This window comes from Urocampus carinirostris, chromosome 7 (genome assembly GCF_059441175.1).
Source record: "Urocampus carinirostris isolate Australia breed hairy pipefish chromosome 7, RoL_Ucar_1.0, whole genome shotgun sequence".
Classification (NCBI taxonomy): domain Eukaryota; kingdom Metazoa; phylum Chordata; class Actinopteri; order Syngnathiformes; family Syngnathidae; genus Urocampus; species Urocampus carinirostris.
This window is the reverse complement of record NC_142355.1, coordinates 17,315,717-17,331,534: the sequence shown is the minus strand read 5'-3', so window position 1 is coordinate 17,331,534 and position 15,818 is coordinate 17,315,717. Positions and strand designations below refer to the sequence as shown.

Here is a 15,818-nt window from a genome sequence, read left to right as displayed (position 1 = left end):
GCATCTGTCCAACATAAACGTCTTTTTTTCTGATGTCTTCATCCAGGTTGGTGTAACTACCCACTAGACCAGCTGGACTTCTGGAGACGCATGGAAAATCTGATCGAGAGGGTGACGGGTCAGAAACCCCGCTCCGATGACTTGGCCTGGGCCAAAAAAACGCACTGAACAATTCTTCAAGGAGATCACATTTCTACAGGAAAGCACACAAAAACTGAACTACTGATTCATTCTAATGGTAACCAATCGGCTCTTGTATTTGGAGACCAGTTGAGGCAACCTGGCACTGATTTTGAGGGACTCTGGAGGTTGGGCTCTCTAGGGGTTGCAAAACCATGCTGCCTAACACAAATCATGAATCATGCCTTTTACTGTATTTACGCACAAGAAACTTTTAACCTAATAATAACAATATTGTACATCCCTGTTCCAACTTATCAAAAGCAGAACAATTCCTCAATGAAAATTTTACCAAGCAGCTCAATAACGTTTGGTAGAATTGTAGAGTAGGCCAGGCATATATTGCGAGTAAGGTCCAATTATTTTGGTTTGATGCTTCACAATTAGAATGATGATCTGCATTTATATAGCGCTTTTCAAGTCAATGACTTCCCAAAGCGCTTTACAATGTGCTCCACATTTCCCAAGAGCGGCCTTGCAGCCATGTAAGGCGCTAACCTGCTTATTGGGGGTATTAAGCGTTCAGTGTCTTACCCAAGGACACTTCGACATGTAACAGGACGAGCCGGGATTCGAACTGGGATCCCTTGATCCCAAGACGAGCGCTCTACCTCCTGAGCTACTGCCGCCCAAAAAAGACGAAGGTGTCACGTCTACTGTAAAGGGACAGTGTGTATTATTTAACCACTATATGTTGCTGTACGGTTTAGTGCAGGGGTGTTAAACTCAATTTCACAGAGGGCCACATCAGTCAGCTGTCCTCGAAGGGCCTGATGTAATTTATAAATGTAACTAAACATTATTGGTATGTAAAATAAATGCATAAATTCCTTCATGTAAAGTAACCATAAATGTGTTGTTTATTTAGGTCACAAACATTACAGTTGCATTAAAAAGTGTCACTACACATATATCAAATGTTATGGATTAAACACAATGATACCTCTAGAGGCGGCAGTGGGGCACAATTCCAAGGTGATGGGTTCAAATCCAGCTACCAGCCTTCCTGTGCGGAGTTTGCATGTTCTCCAGGTGCTTGCGTGGGTTTCCTCCCACATTCCAAAAACATGGATGTCAGGTTACTTTGCCGGTCCAAATTGGCCCTAGGTGTGTATAAGCGACTGACTTGTCTGTCCCTGTGTCCCCTGCGCCTGGCTGGCAACCAGTTCAGGGTGTCCCCTGCCTACTGCCCGAAGATAGCTGGGATGGGCTCCAGCTCCCCCGTGACAATACTGAGGATAAGCGGTGCAGATAATGGATGGATGGATATCTCTAGATTTAAACTACGAAAAATTCGGGATATGGGATGTCTTTCGAGCAAATATTTTGCCCGACGTACGAGAGATAATTTTAGTTAGAAGAATTCCCAGATATTATCATCAGAGATCAGGGTTTCAAAGTCATTTTCATTACCATCTTATTAATCTTACTACTGTAGTTCAATTACTTATTTCAATTTCTTTTATTGATCAGAAGCTGTGTTTCATAGCTATTAAGAGTTAACTCGGATACTTTTGGGAGGACGGGAGCAACTCAATTTTTTTTCAATTATTCAGCACCGGGAAAATTCGCTCAAAATACGGCCAATTATTGTAGCTACAAGCACGATTCTGGAAGAAATCAATTTGGTATGTGGAGGGGTCACTGTTTAACAAAATCTTCTTGGACATGTTTAGTTTCACTTACTTCCTGATTCCACTCATTGCCATCGATATGGGAATACTAGCGTGTAGTGATGCAGAACTGCGACTTTGTAGTCAACGAGCATTGTGGGAAATGTATTTTTGGGGTCAAAGATTTTTTTGTGTGCCATTTATAGACAATGGCGGACAAACATGTTAGTTCCTTCTAGGTGAAGTTTAATTTTATTTAAAAAAAAAAAAAAGAAGAAATATGAGTATTTAAAATAATGTATGCTTACTGGAGATATGCATTGAGAGATGTTTTTTTTCTCCACTAGGAGCCACTAAATAATACACACAGTCCCTTTAAGTTAATATTTTAAAGGTGGGCTGCTTAGTTTGAGGTGTTCTTAAAAAGTTGAAAGTTAGCTATGTATGTGTTAACAATGCCAAACTGAGTTCAAAGAGCCCTTATACTTTGTTTTCCGTTACACCTATCAGCTTTATCCTTACTTTTATCATGCGTGTTTGGGGTGGAACAAACCCCAAAAAGATGAAAAAGAAGAGTTTCTTTGAGTGTGTCTAAGAAATGCATACATGTGTTAATCTGCTGTCATCTCCTGGCTTAAAGTCAGGATTGCAGCCTTAAATTTTAAAATGCTGCACCCCACCTCAAAGAGAAGCCGGGAGAAAACAATTTTTAGCTATCATGACAAAAATAATGTATTAAATTCCAGGTTTAAGCCAATATTATTTCAAAGTCTCACAGTGAAATGCTTTTTCCGCTGCATTTGTTACTGCTTTTTCACCTCCAAATGAGGTCAATTTAAAAATAGCCCCGGATATCCGAAAATATGTTTTAGTTAAGTATTAGGTCCATGTGGAAAAACACATATTTTTGTGTGTTTGTATTGTTTCTATGGATGATGCATATGGAAGCCCAAGAGTGCCAAAAGGGAATTTAAAAAAACACTTATTGAAATAAAATATGTACCAAATTTGGCTATTCACTATCATTATTGTGAAATCTGCATTTACAATAGGACTGCCTTATTAAAGATTTAAATTAAAACAATTAACTTTTTTTTTAAAGAAATGCGTTCCTTGGTTTTATTTAAAAGAAAAAAAAACATTTTTACCAAAGTTTATTTTTGTTTTCAAAATGTCTTCGATGGTGTCGTCATTTTAGAGAGCCGTTTTGCGGAAGGATGACACCTCAGGAGGTGGGACTTCAAGAAAGAAATTACAAATGTCAAAGGGGGGAAAATTGATCTCAGAAGGACACTATGTAATATTTGTTGCCCAGAACAGGGCTGATAAAAGCAGTTAGGCGCAATGGAAAATAAAGTATAATGCCTCTTTGAACTCTGTAAAACTATTTAACCTCAAACGATGTACCCTACCTTTAGTTATTCTAATAGATCTTTAAATTATCATAAGCACACATTTTATCTATCTATTTATCTACCCTGGTTATATTCCTCGAGAGGGGTGACCGACAGCAAGACAAACACATACACACAAAAAAAAAGAACAGTAAAATGGGAAAAATTTGCAAAAAAACACACACAAACATTTTTGGGGACCATGGCCAACCCAAATTCCCAAACAAGTTAGGCACCTCGACACCCAAGTTGGTCATGCTTTCATCCCACCAGATCAAACGGGACACAGGGAAGCGACCACACAGACACACAGACTCTTCTGTTCAACAGCAGGGCCCAACAGCTTTCACTGGTTTACCCCTGCTGCATCATACAGGTCCCCTGCCCATCCCTTAGAACACGTCGAAACATCTCACTATCCTTTTACAACACCTCTCCACTCATTCCTATCACCAACAAGAGCTCTAGCTTCCACTAGATTTAGACGTCTTTCCTGCAGTGCACTCATAACACCATCCATCCACGTCAATCCCGGCCTTCCTCTTGGTCTTTTTCCATTTGGTCTTGATCTACTTCCAAGGAGACACATTTAATAATGATGCGACTTTAAAATGATTAACCTTACGAAAGATTTGCCTGTTAGTCAACAAAAGGAATATTTTTTGTTGTTCTGTTTTTGGAAAAGTTTTATTTAATTCTTATTTATAACATTTTGTCACTCTTGAGATTTTGTAGGCGCGATCGATCCCTAATTATTTTTATTTTTATTTTTTTATAAACAATTCAAGCCATTTGCAGTTAAACACTTTGATTGAATATTTCGCAGTTTAACACCTGCTTTTTGCCTGCCTTAATAGTTTTAATCTGTTCTTTCATTTGAATAAAAAATAACTATTGACGATGTTCGAGTGATTTGTGGTCTTTTCACCGGGAAGCCAGGCAAACACGAACTGCAGTTATAGGTCGCCCTCTAGTGTTGGTCAGATGTCATTAATAGAATTAAATTTACAAAATAAAAGCTCTTTGTTGTTGCTCTTCCATCTCCTTTTGCAACTTGAAAGGTGTGTAGGCTACCCCCCCACGGAAGCGCTCAGAAAGCTGCTGTTGCTTAATATATAGATATATTTCCAATGTTCTTTCTCATTTCATAATATAATTCAACTGTCTTTTATTGTCATTGCTATCATCGTTGTAAAACATGCAACACGATTATACATGACACTCCTGGGTAAAACATACAAGCATGGGAAGAGAAAAAAAGATAAAGGACTAAATGGGCAATTCATAGTAGTGCTTAGAAAACTGTAATTACTTATAATAATAATGTAGGAAGAATTATGCATTATAATAACAGTGTGATAAAATAAGTGCAAAAGCATTCTGCAGCAGTAAACAACAAAAAGAAAACAAACAAATGTCACAAGATTTGTTTGCAGTTTTGTGTGTATACTTAAGGTTTTTATGTCACTTCATCAAAAATACTTAAATTAAGTCGTTCTCGTTTAAAAGGCTCACTCGTCCCACCCCTTCCCCTCTACTGCCTCCCCCAAAATAGCAACTTGATAATAAGGTACGGAAAATTTTCATAGGCCCCTCAAAAACGATATTCACAAATAATAGAATCCAACAATATACAGGGGAAGTATAGAGAAGCAGTTCCTGTATTTATCATTAAGTTATTAAAATTGTACCCAAATCAACAGTACAGTGATATCCCAGTACACGACTTTAATTCATTTGTGATTTTCCCGTCCAAAGTACTAGTATTTATTTGTATACATTCCAATGATTTCTAAAATACCCCAAATCAATAAAACGTATACTTAACCAACAATAATTATGTTAATCTGCATATGTGAAAGGTTAAATAATATCCCTACAACAATATTTTACAGTAATTTCCGTCTTCAACTCAATCGTTGTTTTTACTGTTTACTGACAAAGGGAAAGGAAAAGAATTAATCTGTTTTATCATAAGCAAAAAGCGGCAATCACAGTTTACAGATTTCTTAACCACCCGGGCCACTGGGGCACCCCTTTTTGTGGTGTGTCTTGGGCAAGAACAGCCTGGCAACGCCCATGCCTCTCCAGGCCGTTTTTTGGGGGTGTAGGGGTTTGCTCCCCCACATGGAACAAAAAGTACTGGTTATCATACATACCAGTAGAGAGAGAAGCCTCCTTATCCGACTCATATGCAGCACCTCCATCATCTGGTTACCGTTGTGTTGGGGTACAGCATCATCCTGCTTTTCAGCAAAGAGCCTGACCCGGGCAATGGGGTGCACACTTAGAATAAAACTTGATGTAACCGACTGGGCTAGAGTAGCCAAAATGGCCGCTCATCCCACTCAGCCAGTGTGTTTTGGTTTGATTTTTCGTTGAGTACAGAAGCAAAAATTACTTGAAATCTTTTGTCGTTCACTAATGAGAATTGTACCTTCTTCCAGAGTGCATCACCTATATTTGCGATTCTCACAGTTTTGTTACCCCCTTTCGTTTTGGTGCAGAATCTTGCTAAAGCTGCATGGTGTCTGACAGCAGCTCTGACAGCTTTGTGTGGCTGTTAATTAATCAGCTTATACAAGTGCGGCGTCTTATCAGCACCACAAAAATGGCGACAGGGTCTGTCACACGTCTTCGTACGCAGGCACAGGCGTCGTTCCACCATAGAGGCGACGCGAACGTGATTGCCTAGCATACTCCCGTGGGGGGATAGACGTATACATAGACACGGTGTGCTCTGCTGCAACTGAACCCGGGCTCACGGTGACGTCATTCTCTGTAATCCTCTGGGGCCACGAGAGTTTATAAAATAAAAGCAAATAACACGGATAAGATGGCCCAAGACCATTAAGACATTTAAAAACTGGTAAAAAGCACCTTAAAATGGACCCTGAAACGCACAGGGAGCCAATGACCGATTATAAAACTGGTTTAGTGTGAACCCTCCCCCGTAAGCACAGGTGCTGCTGAATCTTGTAGTAGCTGCAAGCTGGCAATGTTCTCTTTTGAAAGATCAGAGAGCAGGGCATTACAATAAACTAAACCAGAAGATATAAAAGCATGCAGCAGCACCTTCGTATTTGCCCGAGAGAAATGGTCAGACTCTGGCTATGTTCTTCAGATGATAAAATCAAATTTTGGTTATATATTTGATATCTGAAATAAAATTGAGCTACAACGCCTATATTATTAACGCAATCTGAAGGTCTACAATCTTGTAGTTTTGGTAAAAGTTTCTCTCTCTGACTGTAGGGCCAATGAGACCTCTGTTTTGTCGTGGTGGAGCTGTAGGTAGTTCTCTGCCATCCATGACTTAATATCTAAAGTGCATTTTGAAAAGGTATCTATAGGACATGTGTCATCGGGGGACACTGCAATGTACACTTGGTTTTAGTCAGCATAACTATGGAAATTGACTCCTGATGACATCCCTAAGGGGAAGCATATACTTAATAAAAAGTACCGGGCCTCAAATTGAACCTTGAGGAACCCCACATGTAACTTCATTAGAACGGTACTTGGACACTGGACGGTAATTATTAAAAATGCTTGAGTTGAAGTCGCTCTTCTTCGTTGGGGCCTCACCACCACCGTTTCAAAGGCGGCTGAGAAAGCGTCCGCCTGAACAGAGCACAAACAAAGTTTACAAGTTAATTATGCTATCAAGTGCGTGCTAATTCTTCTCTAACGAATGAAAGTCTATGTACCGCTCACCTTCTGCCACCGTTGTCAAACTGGGTTTGAGCGGCCTGCTGTGAGACACACTTCTTCTTGGCAGGTTTATAAATTCAAATGAAATGATAAACTTCACAATGACATTTTCACCTTTCGAGATTCCTACTGAGATGCTTGTTAAGGTTGGGAGGCTGCGCCTGCATGGTGTTTAAATGTATCACAGAGTTTTTGGTGTTGTTCCTAATTGAGGTGTGCGCGTGTAAAACAGAGAAAAGCACCTATGAGTTGAAGTGAGAAATCCAATTATGAGCAGCTGATAATTTGTTCAAACTCAGTCTCACCAGGTCACTTGCACACACTTTATTGATAGTGTATGCAAAGATTTTAAATCATTTGGAATTTTATGGCGACTTAGAAATAGCAAACAGAACTCTTGGTGGCTTGTCAAAACGCACTGAAAGCAGACAGCGACCATAAAATGCCCTGGTTTAAAAACTAAAAACCGGACGTTTTGATTCAGGCCATTCAAGATCACAATTGGACTGACAAGATTAAATTTAATGTTTTTGTATGCATACTTCTACCCTATACTTGTCAATCCATTTTGTTACGTCAACTCTGATAATTGTGTTGTGTTGTCCTTCATCCAGGTCATATTCAGAAAGTAAAACTTCTAGATTAGATCTCTCGGATATCAGATGTAAGACTTCAACTGACCCGCAAGGTTGCTATTACTTGTCCTTGCTTTGTGATTTTTATATAAAAGCACTCTTGCACATATTACCCAATTTGAACTACGTAAGACTATTGGGTCTCACATTGGCACGTTGGTAAGGTTTAGTCGCCCCGCCCACTTTTTGCACGGGTGGGCGGACAAGTCAGAAAAAGACTAGGGACTGTTTTAGATAAGACGAACTTCTTCCGCATCATGCTGAAAAGGACTCCACAGCTGTGTATTCTATCTTTTCTGGCATCCAGTAAATAGTTAAACGAGAATATGCAGTTGTGTTTTTATTTCTAGTGTAACAAGCGTTTAAAATTCAAAAACCTACAGTTCAGAATTCCCTGCTCTTGAACATGCTGTGCCTTTAAGAGACAACTTGATGATGTCCTTTTATACACGTGCATTGTTCAGTCTTGCGGAAGTCGTGACACGAGTGACACAGCATGTCTCAGACTCCACACTTTAACTTTTTTGTTTTATGTGAATTATTTTGTTGAAAAGAAAAAATATTTTTTTTGCCTTTGTTACGTTTGCTGTATCACCTTGGTTTTGTTCATATTCCTGAAAATATTCTATGAGACAGTTGTGGCAAGCGCCCTCTTCTATGCGACAGCGTGTTGGGGAGGCAGCGTCAAGAAGAAGGATGCCTCTCGTCTCAATAAACTGGCTAGGAAAGCGAGCTCTGTTGTGGGCAAAGAGCTGGACAGCCTAACAACAGTAGCTGAGAGACGAGCACTGGAAAAGCTGCGGTCAATCATGGACAATCCATCGCATCCACTACACAGCATTATCTCCAGACAGAAGAGCAGTTTCAGCAACAGACTGCTGTCACTGTCTTGTACTACGGACAGACTGAAGAGATCTTTTCTTCCTCATGCCATGAGGCTCTTTAACTCTACTCGGCAGAGTAAAAGCCCACAGTAAACCACACCACCTACATTGCATATTACCGAATCTTATTGCAAAATGTATTCTGTGTAGCACTATTTAGTTATTCTATATAACACGCTACAGTGGGCATTTGCACGTCACACTGGGTATTTGTATATTGTATTCTTTTTGCTTTATTATTGTATTGTTCTCAGCTCAGGGATGCTGCTGGAAATGTGAATTTCCCTTCGGGGATGAATAAAGTATCTATCTATCTATCTATCTATCTATCTATCTTGTGTTGGGAGTTGTGGACTTTCTGTATACTAAGTCCTTTGCAAATAGTGTATAGTCTAAAAAAATATACCTAAGATAGATAGATAGATAGATAGATAGATAGATACTTTGTTCATCCCCGAAGGGAAATTCACATTTCCAGCAGCATCCCTGAGCTGAGAACAATCGAGAACAATCGAAAATAACACGGGAGCTGCTGGAGTGGCTGCCATTCGTGACGGCGCCGGAAGAAAAGATTCAATTTGAATCATTTACAAACAAACAAACAATTGAATCATGTACAAACAAACAAACAAAATATTCATGTTTCAATAAGTGGAGTGTTAATAAAATATTTCTGATACTGATATAACCAGATAAAACTAATTTTAAGTTACCTGTCCAAATGAATGTTGTGCCATCTCACCTTTCCCACTCTCTCTCCTGCAGTTGACTTGCTGCTGCTCGCTCCTGAAACTAATACTTACCTCTTTGTGTATGGGGACAGTGTGTATTATTTGACCACGAGATGTCGCTTAGTTGTATAGACCAAAAGGACTGTTAAAACATACAAGTTTGTACCGACGCTCCCCTACTTACGACCATTCAACTTGCGCAAAACGGTAAATACGAGCATTTTTTTCAGGATGTTGAAAAATATCCCGACATTGCTGTATGTTAGATTTTGCATTGTGTGCACCTTTTTCCGAGCACAGGACATCACTGTAGTGCTTCTTTCCACCATGTGACTCTGTGAGAGGTCACCCAGCATCCACCCCGAAGAAGAAATCCGGCTTCTACTTCCTAGTTCGTGTATGAACACCGCACTGTATCTCTAGCATGCTAAAAACGTTAAATGAAAGTGGAATAAGAAAGCTTGATGCGGTTGAGAAAATAGTGGGAACGCTTTTTTTCTGCCACTTTACCACAGAGGAGGACTTCTTGAAGCGCATTTCCCAAAAGTAAGTTAAACTTCACTTTATCTTTATAGAGCATATTAGTTTATGAAATATTTATTTTTAGTACAAACAATGCAGGTTACTCATACAAGCCTTAAACATACTTATAAAAACCATAAACCAACAAAATATCGCACTGAAGCAACTTACAAACACATTTAACTTACGAACGATCGTCCGGAACCTATCTCGTTTGTAAGTTGGGCAGCGTCAGTATTGACAAACTGCAGAGACTTTTTTTTTTTTTGCCCTGCCTTTTGCAAGCTTTTTTTTTTTTTTTTTCCCACTCCCTGTACCAGCAAGATGCCGGACAATTATGTCAATTCCCCCTAAGTGAGGCTCATGTTAGGTAATATAAATAATGCTTTTTTATTATTTTCTACAAATATTGAAAAAAAAATATCCGTTTATGTGCTAGTTTCATTGCTGAATATCAAATCTATCTTGTTTTAATTTTAAGTTTTGTTACCTCTAGAAATTGCTAAATAGTACAGAATGTCCCATTAGAAAATGTGTTTTTGTTTTAGAAAACCACACACACATAAAAACATACAAAACCCAAGATTAGCATTGATGTAGGATTTAAAACAAATAATTATCATTACTCGTAGTAGTTTTTCAGCGATCTAAATTGGAGGAAATCAAGTTAAAATCAATGAAATTCAAATAATATCTATCTATCTTTGGGGATACTTTCCTTCTGAAGCTTAAGTAATAAATAATTTTTTACTGTAATTTAAACTGCCCAACTAACTTTATTTTTTGACAAAATGACTATTTGTGCATTATGCGTAAAACCCATTTCTTTAGGTCACGATTGATTTAAACTACAAAAATGTATTTCGAATGAAACCATGACAAGTATTCATTGAATAATCATTACAGACTTGTCTGGCTGGAATAGGGAAGCATGGCAACTAAAAATAGGACCTTTTTCTTTTTGTTATTTTAATTCTGCTTTTATAAGCGAGTAGAATAAGAGGATTTTGCTTTACTTTCAGATCAAAGGCATGCGTTATATTAAATGTTCGCTAGGTGACAGCATTGTATCTTAAACAACCTGACTGATCCCGATTTGAGGAGAGGTGCAAAAAAAATTTTCATGCAGGTGGAATTTCCAGGGTAACTGGCAACTGTTGAACCTTTCTTTTTTTTATAAACATGGTGGCAAAAATCTCTCCCTTAATGAATCTGAAACAGTTTTCTCTAGCTCAGAAACTACAGAGGCCCCTTGGTACTTCGCGCTTCAGTTATTACAGGTTCAATGCTTTGCAGATTTTGAATGAAATGACATTGACTTTTTTGTCATTGATATCAACGTGTCGTGCATTGTGTTCTGAGCAGATAGCAGACGATTTCAAGGGGGCAGGTTAGGTAGGGCTTTGTGTGTTCGGTGGGCTTTAATATCTGTGTATGCAATTCTGATTCGCTGGTGTATGCTGTCAGTTAAACAGCGGGACGGGCACACAAGTTGCCACCGAAACAAACTGAAAAGAAATCTAATATTTAATTCAGACTCTGAGAAAAGTCAGAAGGGCGTGAAGGAATGGGGATCACCAGGGGGTTCTCCGTGGATTGTTATCGGGTCCAGGGAAGGACTGAGGCGGCATCGGAAAAGAAAACAACATCGAGGCTGCACGTAAGTGTGGCTAAGCTACATAACAACTCCCATAATCCACCCCTGCTGAGCTTGTATCTCACCAACGCCAAATCCATTACCCATGAAACGGATGACCTTAAATTACAACTCGTGGGAAAACGCTCAATTCGGGACAGTTGTATTTTAATCATAGCGGCTGGCTTGAATTCAAATTCAATGTGTTTATGATCATATGCATAATAACAAACCAAGATTCCCTGCACAATAAAATTCTTACTTTGCTGTCCACACAGTTACCAGCATAGAAATAGAAACTAAGAAACTATATACAGGTATACATGAAAGAATATCGCAAAGACAAAAATACAAGATTAACTCAAAATGAGTTAAGGCAGTAAGATAAAAAAAGATAAAAAGATAACCCAAGGATACCTGATGCTAGCGTACAGCTAGCCATTTGCTCTCTAAATCGCTTTCTTACTCTGAAAGCAGAAGCCGTCAAATTTACTATGACAATAGAGATCATTCATTTAATTGGAATTGTGTGTTCTGTATTATCATTTGTTGTTCTATAGATAATAGAATAAAAAATAAAAAATATAACTCTCTGTTCTCAAACATAAGAATTCAGTATCAGAAAAATATGTATCAATTTACCATTTGTGTTCATGGGAAATAGTTTATAGATAATCCCTCAAAATATGAGGATACTGTGGTTAACTGATGAGGAGAAAATACATCATTCTAAAAAAAACATTAAAAATGTTATTCTAAAATGGGTGGTTTTTAAGAGAGTGGTGCTCAGCATCAAATGGACTGGACAATTTCAAGGCAATAAGGTGTTTTTGATGCTACGTTGTTCACATTTTTGTTTATATTAAATTTTAATTTTTTAATCTAGCATTTTTTCATCACATTTAAGACTTGTTTTCCCTTAATAAAGGATAGGGTGTTAAAATGTTATAATAAAATGTTTTAATTTTAGGGGTGCTTAAATTCTTACCTCTAGCCCCACCTAGAAAGAGCTGACATAATTGTCAGCCATCTTGCAGCTTTGTGTGAATTAACCCCCCCCCCCCCCCCCCCCCCCCAAAAGAAAAAACACGAAAAATTATTGGCCAAAAATTGAGAAGAAAAATAGTGCCCTTTGACAACTCTGGGTATGATTCTTACTTGAGTTTTTTAATAACTTTTTCGGTTGCTTGATACGATACACTGGTACCTTTACTTCGGGAAGGTAGTTCTGTAATCTGAAATATTTGTAAGTAGAGACACCTTTTGAACGTTAATGCGCTAAAAGTACAGTGGAACCTCGGTTCTCGACCATAATCCGTTCCAGAACCCTGTTCGAAAACCGTTTTGTTCGATCACCGAAATCATTTTTCCCATTAAAAATAATTTAAATCGTTTTAATCTATTCCAACACCTTGAATGTTTACCTTGAATGTTTAACATAAACATAAAGCTAACCCAGGCTAATCGTACGTTCGCGTTATCGTAATCTTCCGTACGAAAGATTACGCTAACATGAACGTGTAAAAATAAAAAAATCAGGTCGTCTACAAGTCATTTAGCACCCGAGTCTCCACAACAAGTGGAGAGCGGTTTATTGGAAAGGGGGCTGCGTTCCAACACCCTGAATGTTGGGATCCGTTCCAACATCCTGAATGTTTACTTTGAATGTTTAACGGAAACATAAAGCTAACCCAGGCTAATCGTACGTTCGCGTTATCGTAATCTTCCGTACGAAAGATTACGCTAACATAAATTGTACAAATAAAAAAAAAGGATAAAGAAAAGAATTATACATAGGATTTCTTACCTTTGTGGTGGTCAGCAGAAGGCGCAGGTAGACGGTGGGGAGAGGATCAGACACTCGCACACCTCCTTCATATTTTGCTATTATGTCTTTCCTAAATGACATAGTGGTATGCACTACTTTTCTTTTTTCACCAGTAGCAACTTTGCTGCTTGCACTGACTTTCTTCTGAGGCATAATCAGGGGCTAAAACACTTCGTACACCGATATTAAAAGCGAAAGCAAAACGAAGCACGTCCGCACGCGATAACAGTTGGTCACGAAAAGAGCGATCTACACCCGTACGCCGCTCGGCATCACACCCTAGCATACGCACTCACGCATTACCGGTGTTCGAACTCCGATTTTTTGACCGAACAGCGAAGCAAGAATTTCTCGAAATTTTTGGTCGGACTCCGATTTGTTCGAACTGAGAGGTGTTCGAAAACCGAGGTTCCACTATATGATATTTTTTTAAATAAATCATAAAAGAACATCAGAACATGAAACAAATATGTATTAAACATTAGATTACAGCACAACAAACATGAGACAAGAGGCAAATAATATAAAAATAATGATGGAAAATATAATAATAATCATTAACCTTTTAACTGGCTTCTTTGTTTATTTTATAATCTCTTGCGTCGTTTCAATTCCCAGAAATAGTCTCTTCCTCTTCTTTTCTCCTCGTCCATTTTTCTATATGTCTTTCACGGGGTCCATTGTGAATGATTGCTTTTCATGGCGGTATCATACAGTAGACTGTTTACAGAGCAGGGAAGGGACACAAAGAGCAAGCTGGGATTCACCCATACGCACCAGTTGCCGGTTAGAATTCAAATAGCAGTGTGTACTGTACTTTATTTTTGACTTTGTATCCTGAAACACCTTTTTAACCAAAAGGAATATTTTCTTGTTTGAGTACTTTGTAACCTGAAACATTTGTAAGTAGAGGTACCACTGTAAATTAAGGTCTACTGCGGTAAAATGATACACACTATCCCATTAAATTCCAAATCAATTACTATTGTTGACCATAATATGGTAATAAATATGGTGTCGATCCAGGATAATTAATCGGAAATCAACTCGGTGAAAGTGAGTCAGAACATCAGAAGATGTTGTAGAAAAAGTGAGTTGGGGTTTGAGAGTTAGTTGTCAGTGGGTTGAAAAGACGTGGGCTCTTACTTGATTTCCTCTGTGGATACACAACAACAACGCTGTCGGTGTGAGATGCTTACACTGCAGAACTACGGTGAGACATCTAGACACAGACACGCCTGAATCACGTTTTGTCATTTACAGAAAAGCTTTTAGAGTGTTTTAAGACTTAAAATTGTCTCAAATCTCTGCTTGAACTCTTCAAGGGTCAAACTGAATCATTAGTGTACGTGTGGGAATGTTAAGTTAGTGATGTGTTCGATGACGATTGCTGGCTTACCACTAAACAGAGACAGTTTTTCATTTTTCCTTTGTTTATTTTCTTTATGTCTTTTTTGTTTCTTTTTCTTAGCCTTTTACTTATTTTTCCTTTTTTACATCTTTCTTTTACCTTTTTATTCTTTTGTCTCTTTTTTCCTAGCTTTTAACTTATCTTTTTCTTGCTATTTTCCTCCTTTTTTCCCATTTCCTTTTGTTTCTTTTTTTTTTCTTTTTTTTTTTTTTGCTTTTGTCATGATTATCGACGTAAATCACCTGTGCCCGCTCCTTTGGCACCAACTGCCTCGGATTCTGATTGGCTCCCTGCCCCAATTTAAACCCACTCCTATCCGTCCCCTTTTGTCAGTCCGTCTGCGAACCTCTAACACAAGGCAAGCCTTTTTCAACCCTGACTCCCACCTGTTTTTTTGCTCCCGTCTGTCCCCCAGCTTCGGCCCGTTTTTTATCCTGACCACGTCTACTCTCCTTTCCTGACTTACGACTTGTTCCCGACACCTCCATCGTTCACCAAAGAAGATCCACTTCCGCGTTCAGAGCGACTTGCCTTCCACACCTACCCAACACCGGATTGTGGGCGCAGCCCTTCCTCCTTTCTTTAAGAAAACTTGTGAGAAACGTAACACAATTGGGCCCTGTTTCCGTTCTGGGCCTGACCGCTTCATTTCCTCTTCTTTTTCTTTTTCCCTTTCTTGTGTTTGTTTTATTCACCCCTTCCTCTCTTTTTGCATTTTTCTTTATTTTTTCCTCTTCACTTCGTTTTGACTTTTTCCCTTTCTATTTTCCCCTCTTTCTATTCCCCCTCCCATTTTTTTATTTTTCCTTTGTTTTCATTTTTCTAGCTATATTGCTTATTTTTCTTGTTTTTTTCCCCCTTCTGTATTTTATTTAACACTCTTTCTTTTTTCATTTTTACCCCCTTTTATGCAATGTATTCCTTTGTTTGTTTTTCATCCCTGGCTTTTTACTTCCTCTTTTCTTGCTTTTTAAATGTTCTCTTATTTTGTTCTTCTTTTGTTTATTTGTCCTTTTTATATCTTTTTTTGGCCTTTCACCACCCCTATTTTAAGTCATGTCATGCATCCAATTAAAAAAACATTTAGTAATATATGGATTCAAGCAAAAATGTTACATGAAAATAATAAAATGTCTGCAAATAGGATTTGTTTTAATGGCCTTCTGGTTCTGGGAGCGAGCCGAAAGAGCCGAGTCTTCAAAAAGAGACGCAATTCCCATCACTCCTCCCCGGGGCTTTTGCAGAGATCTCAGTTTAATTTGAGCAGTCA

The 15,818-nt window shown here is 38.5% G+C and overlaps 1 protein-coding gene across 1 annotated transcript in view; it reads left to right on the top strand.

Moving 5' to 3' along the window:
- The window catches only part of peds1a (plasmanylethanolamine desaturase 1a), a 46,733-nt gene extending 43,630 nt beyond the window's left edge, over window positions 1–3,103 (top strand). The window contains exon 6 of the mRNA XM_088339931.1: window positions 47–3,103. Within this exon, the coding sequence (XP_088196057.1) occupies window positions 47–168 (122 nt within the window). The 3' untranslated portion in view covers window positions 169–3,103. The remainder of the gene's footprint in view (window positions 1–46) is intronic.
- Window positions 3,104–15,818: the final 12,715 nt, after the last annotated feature.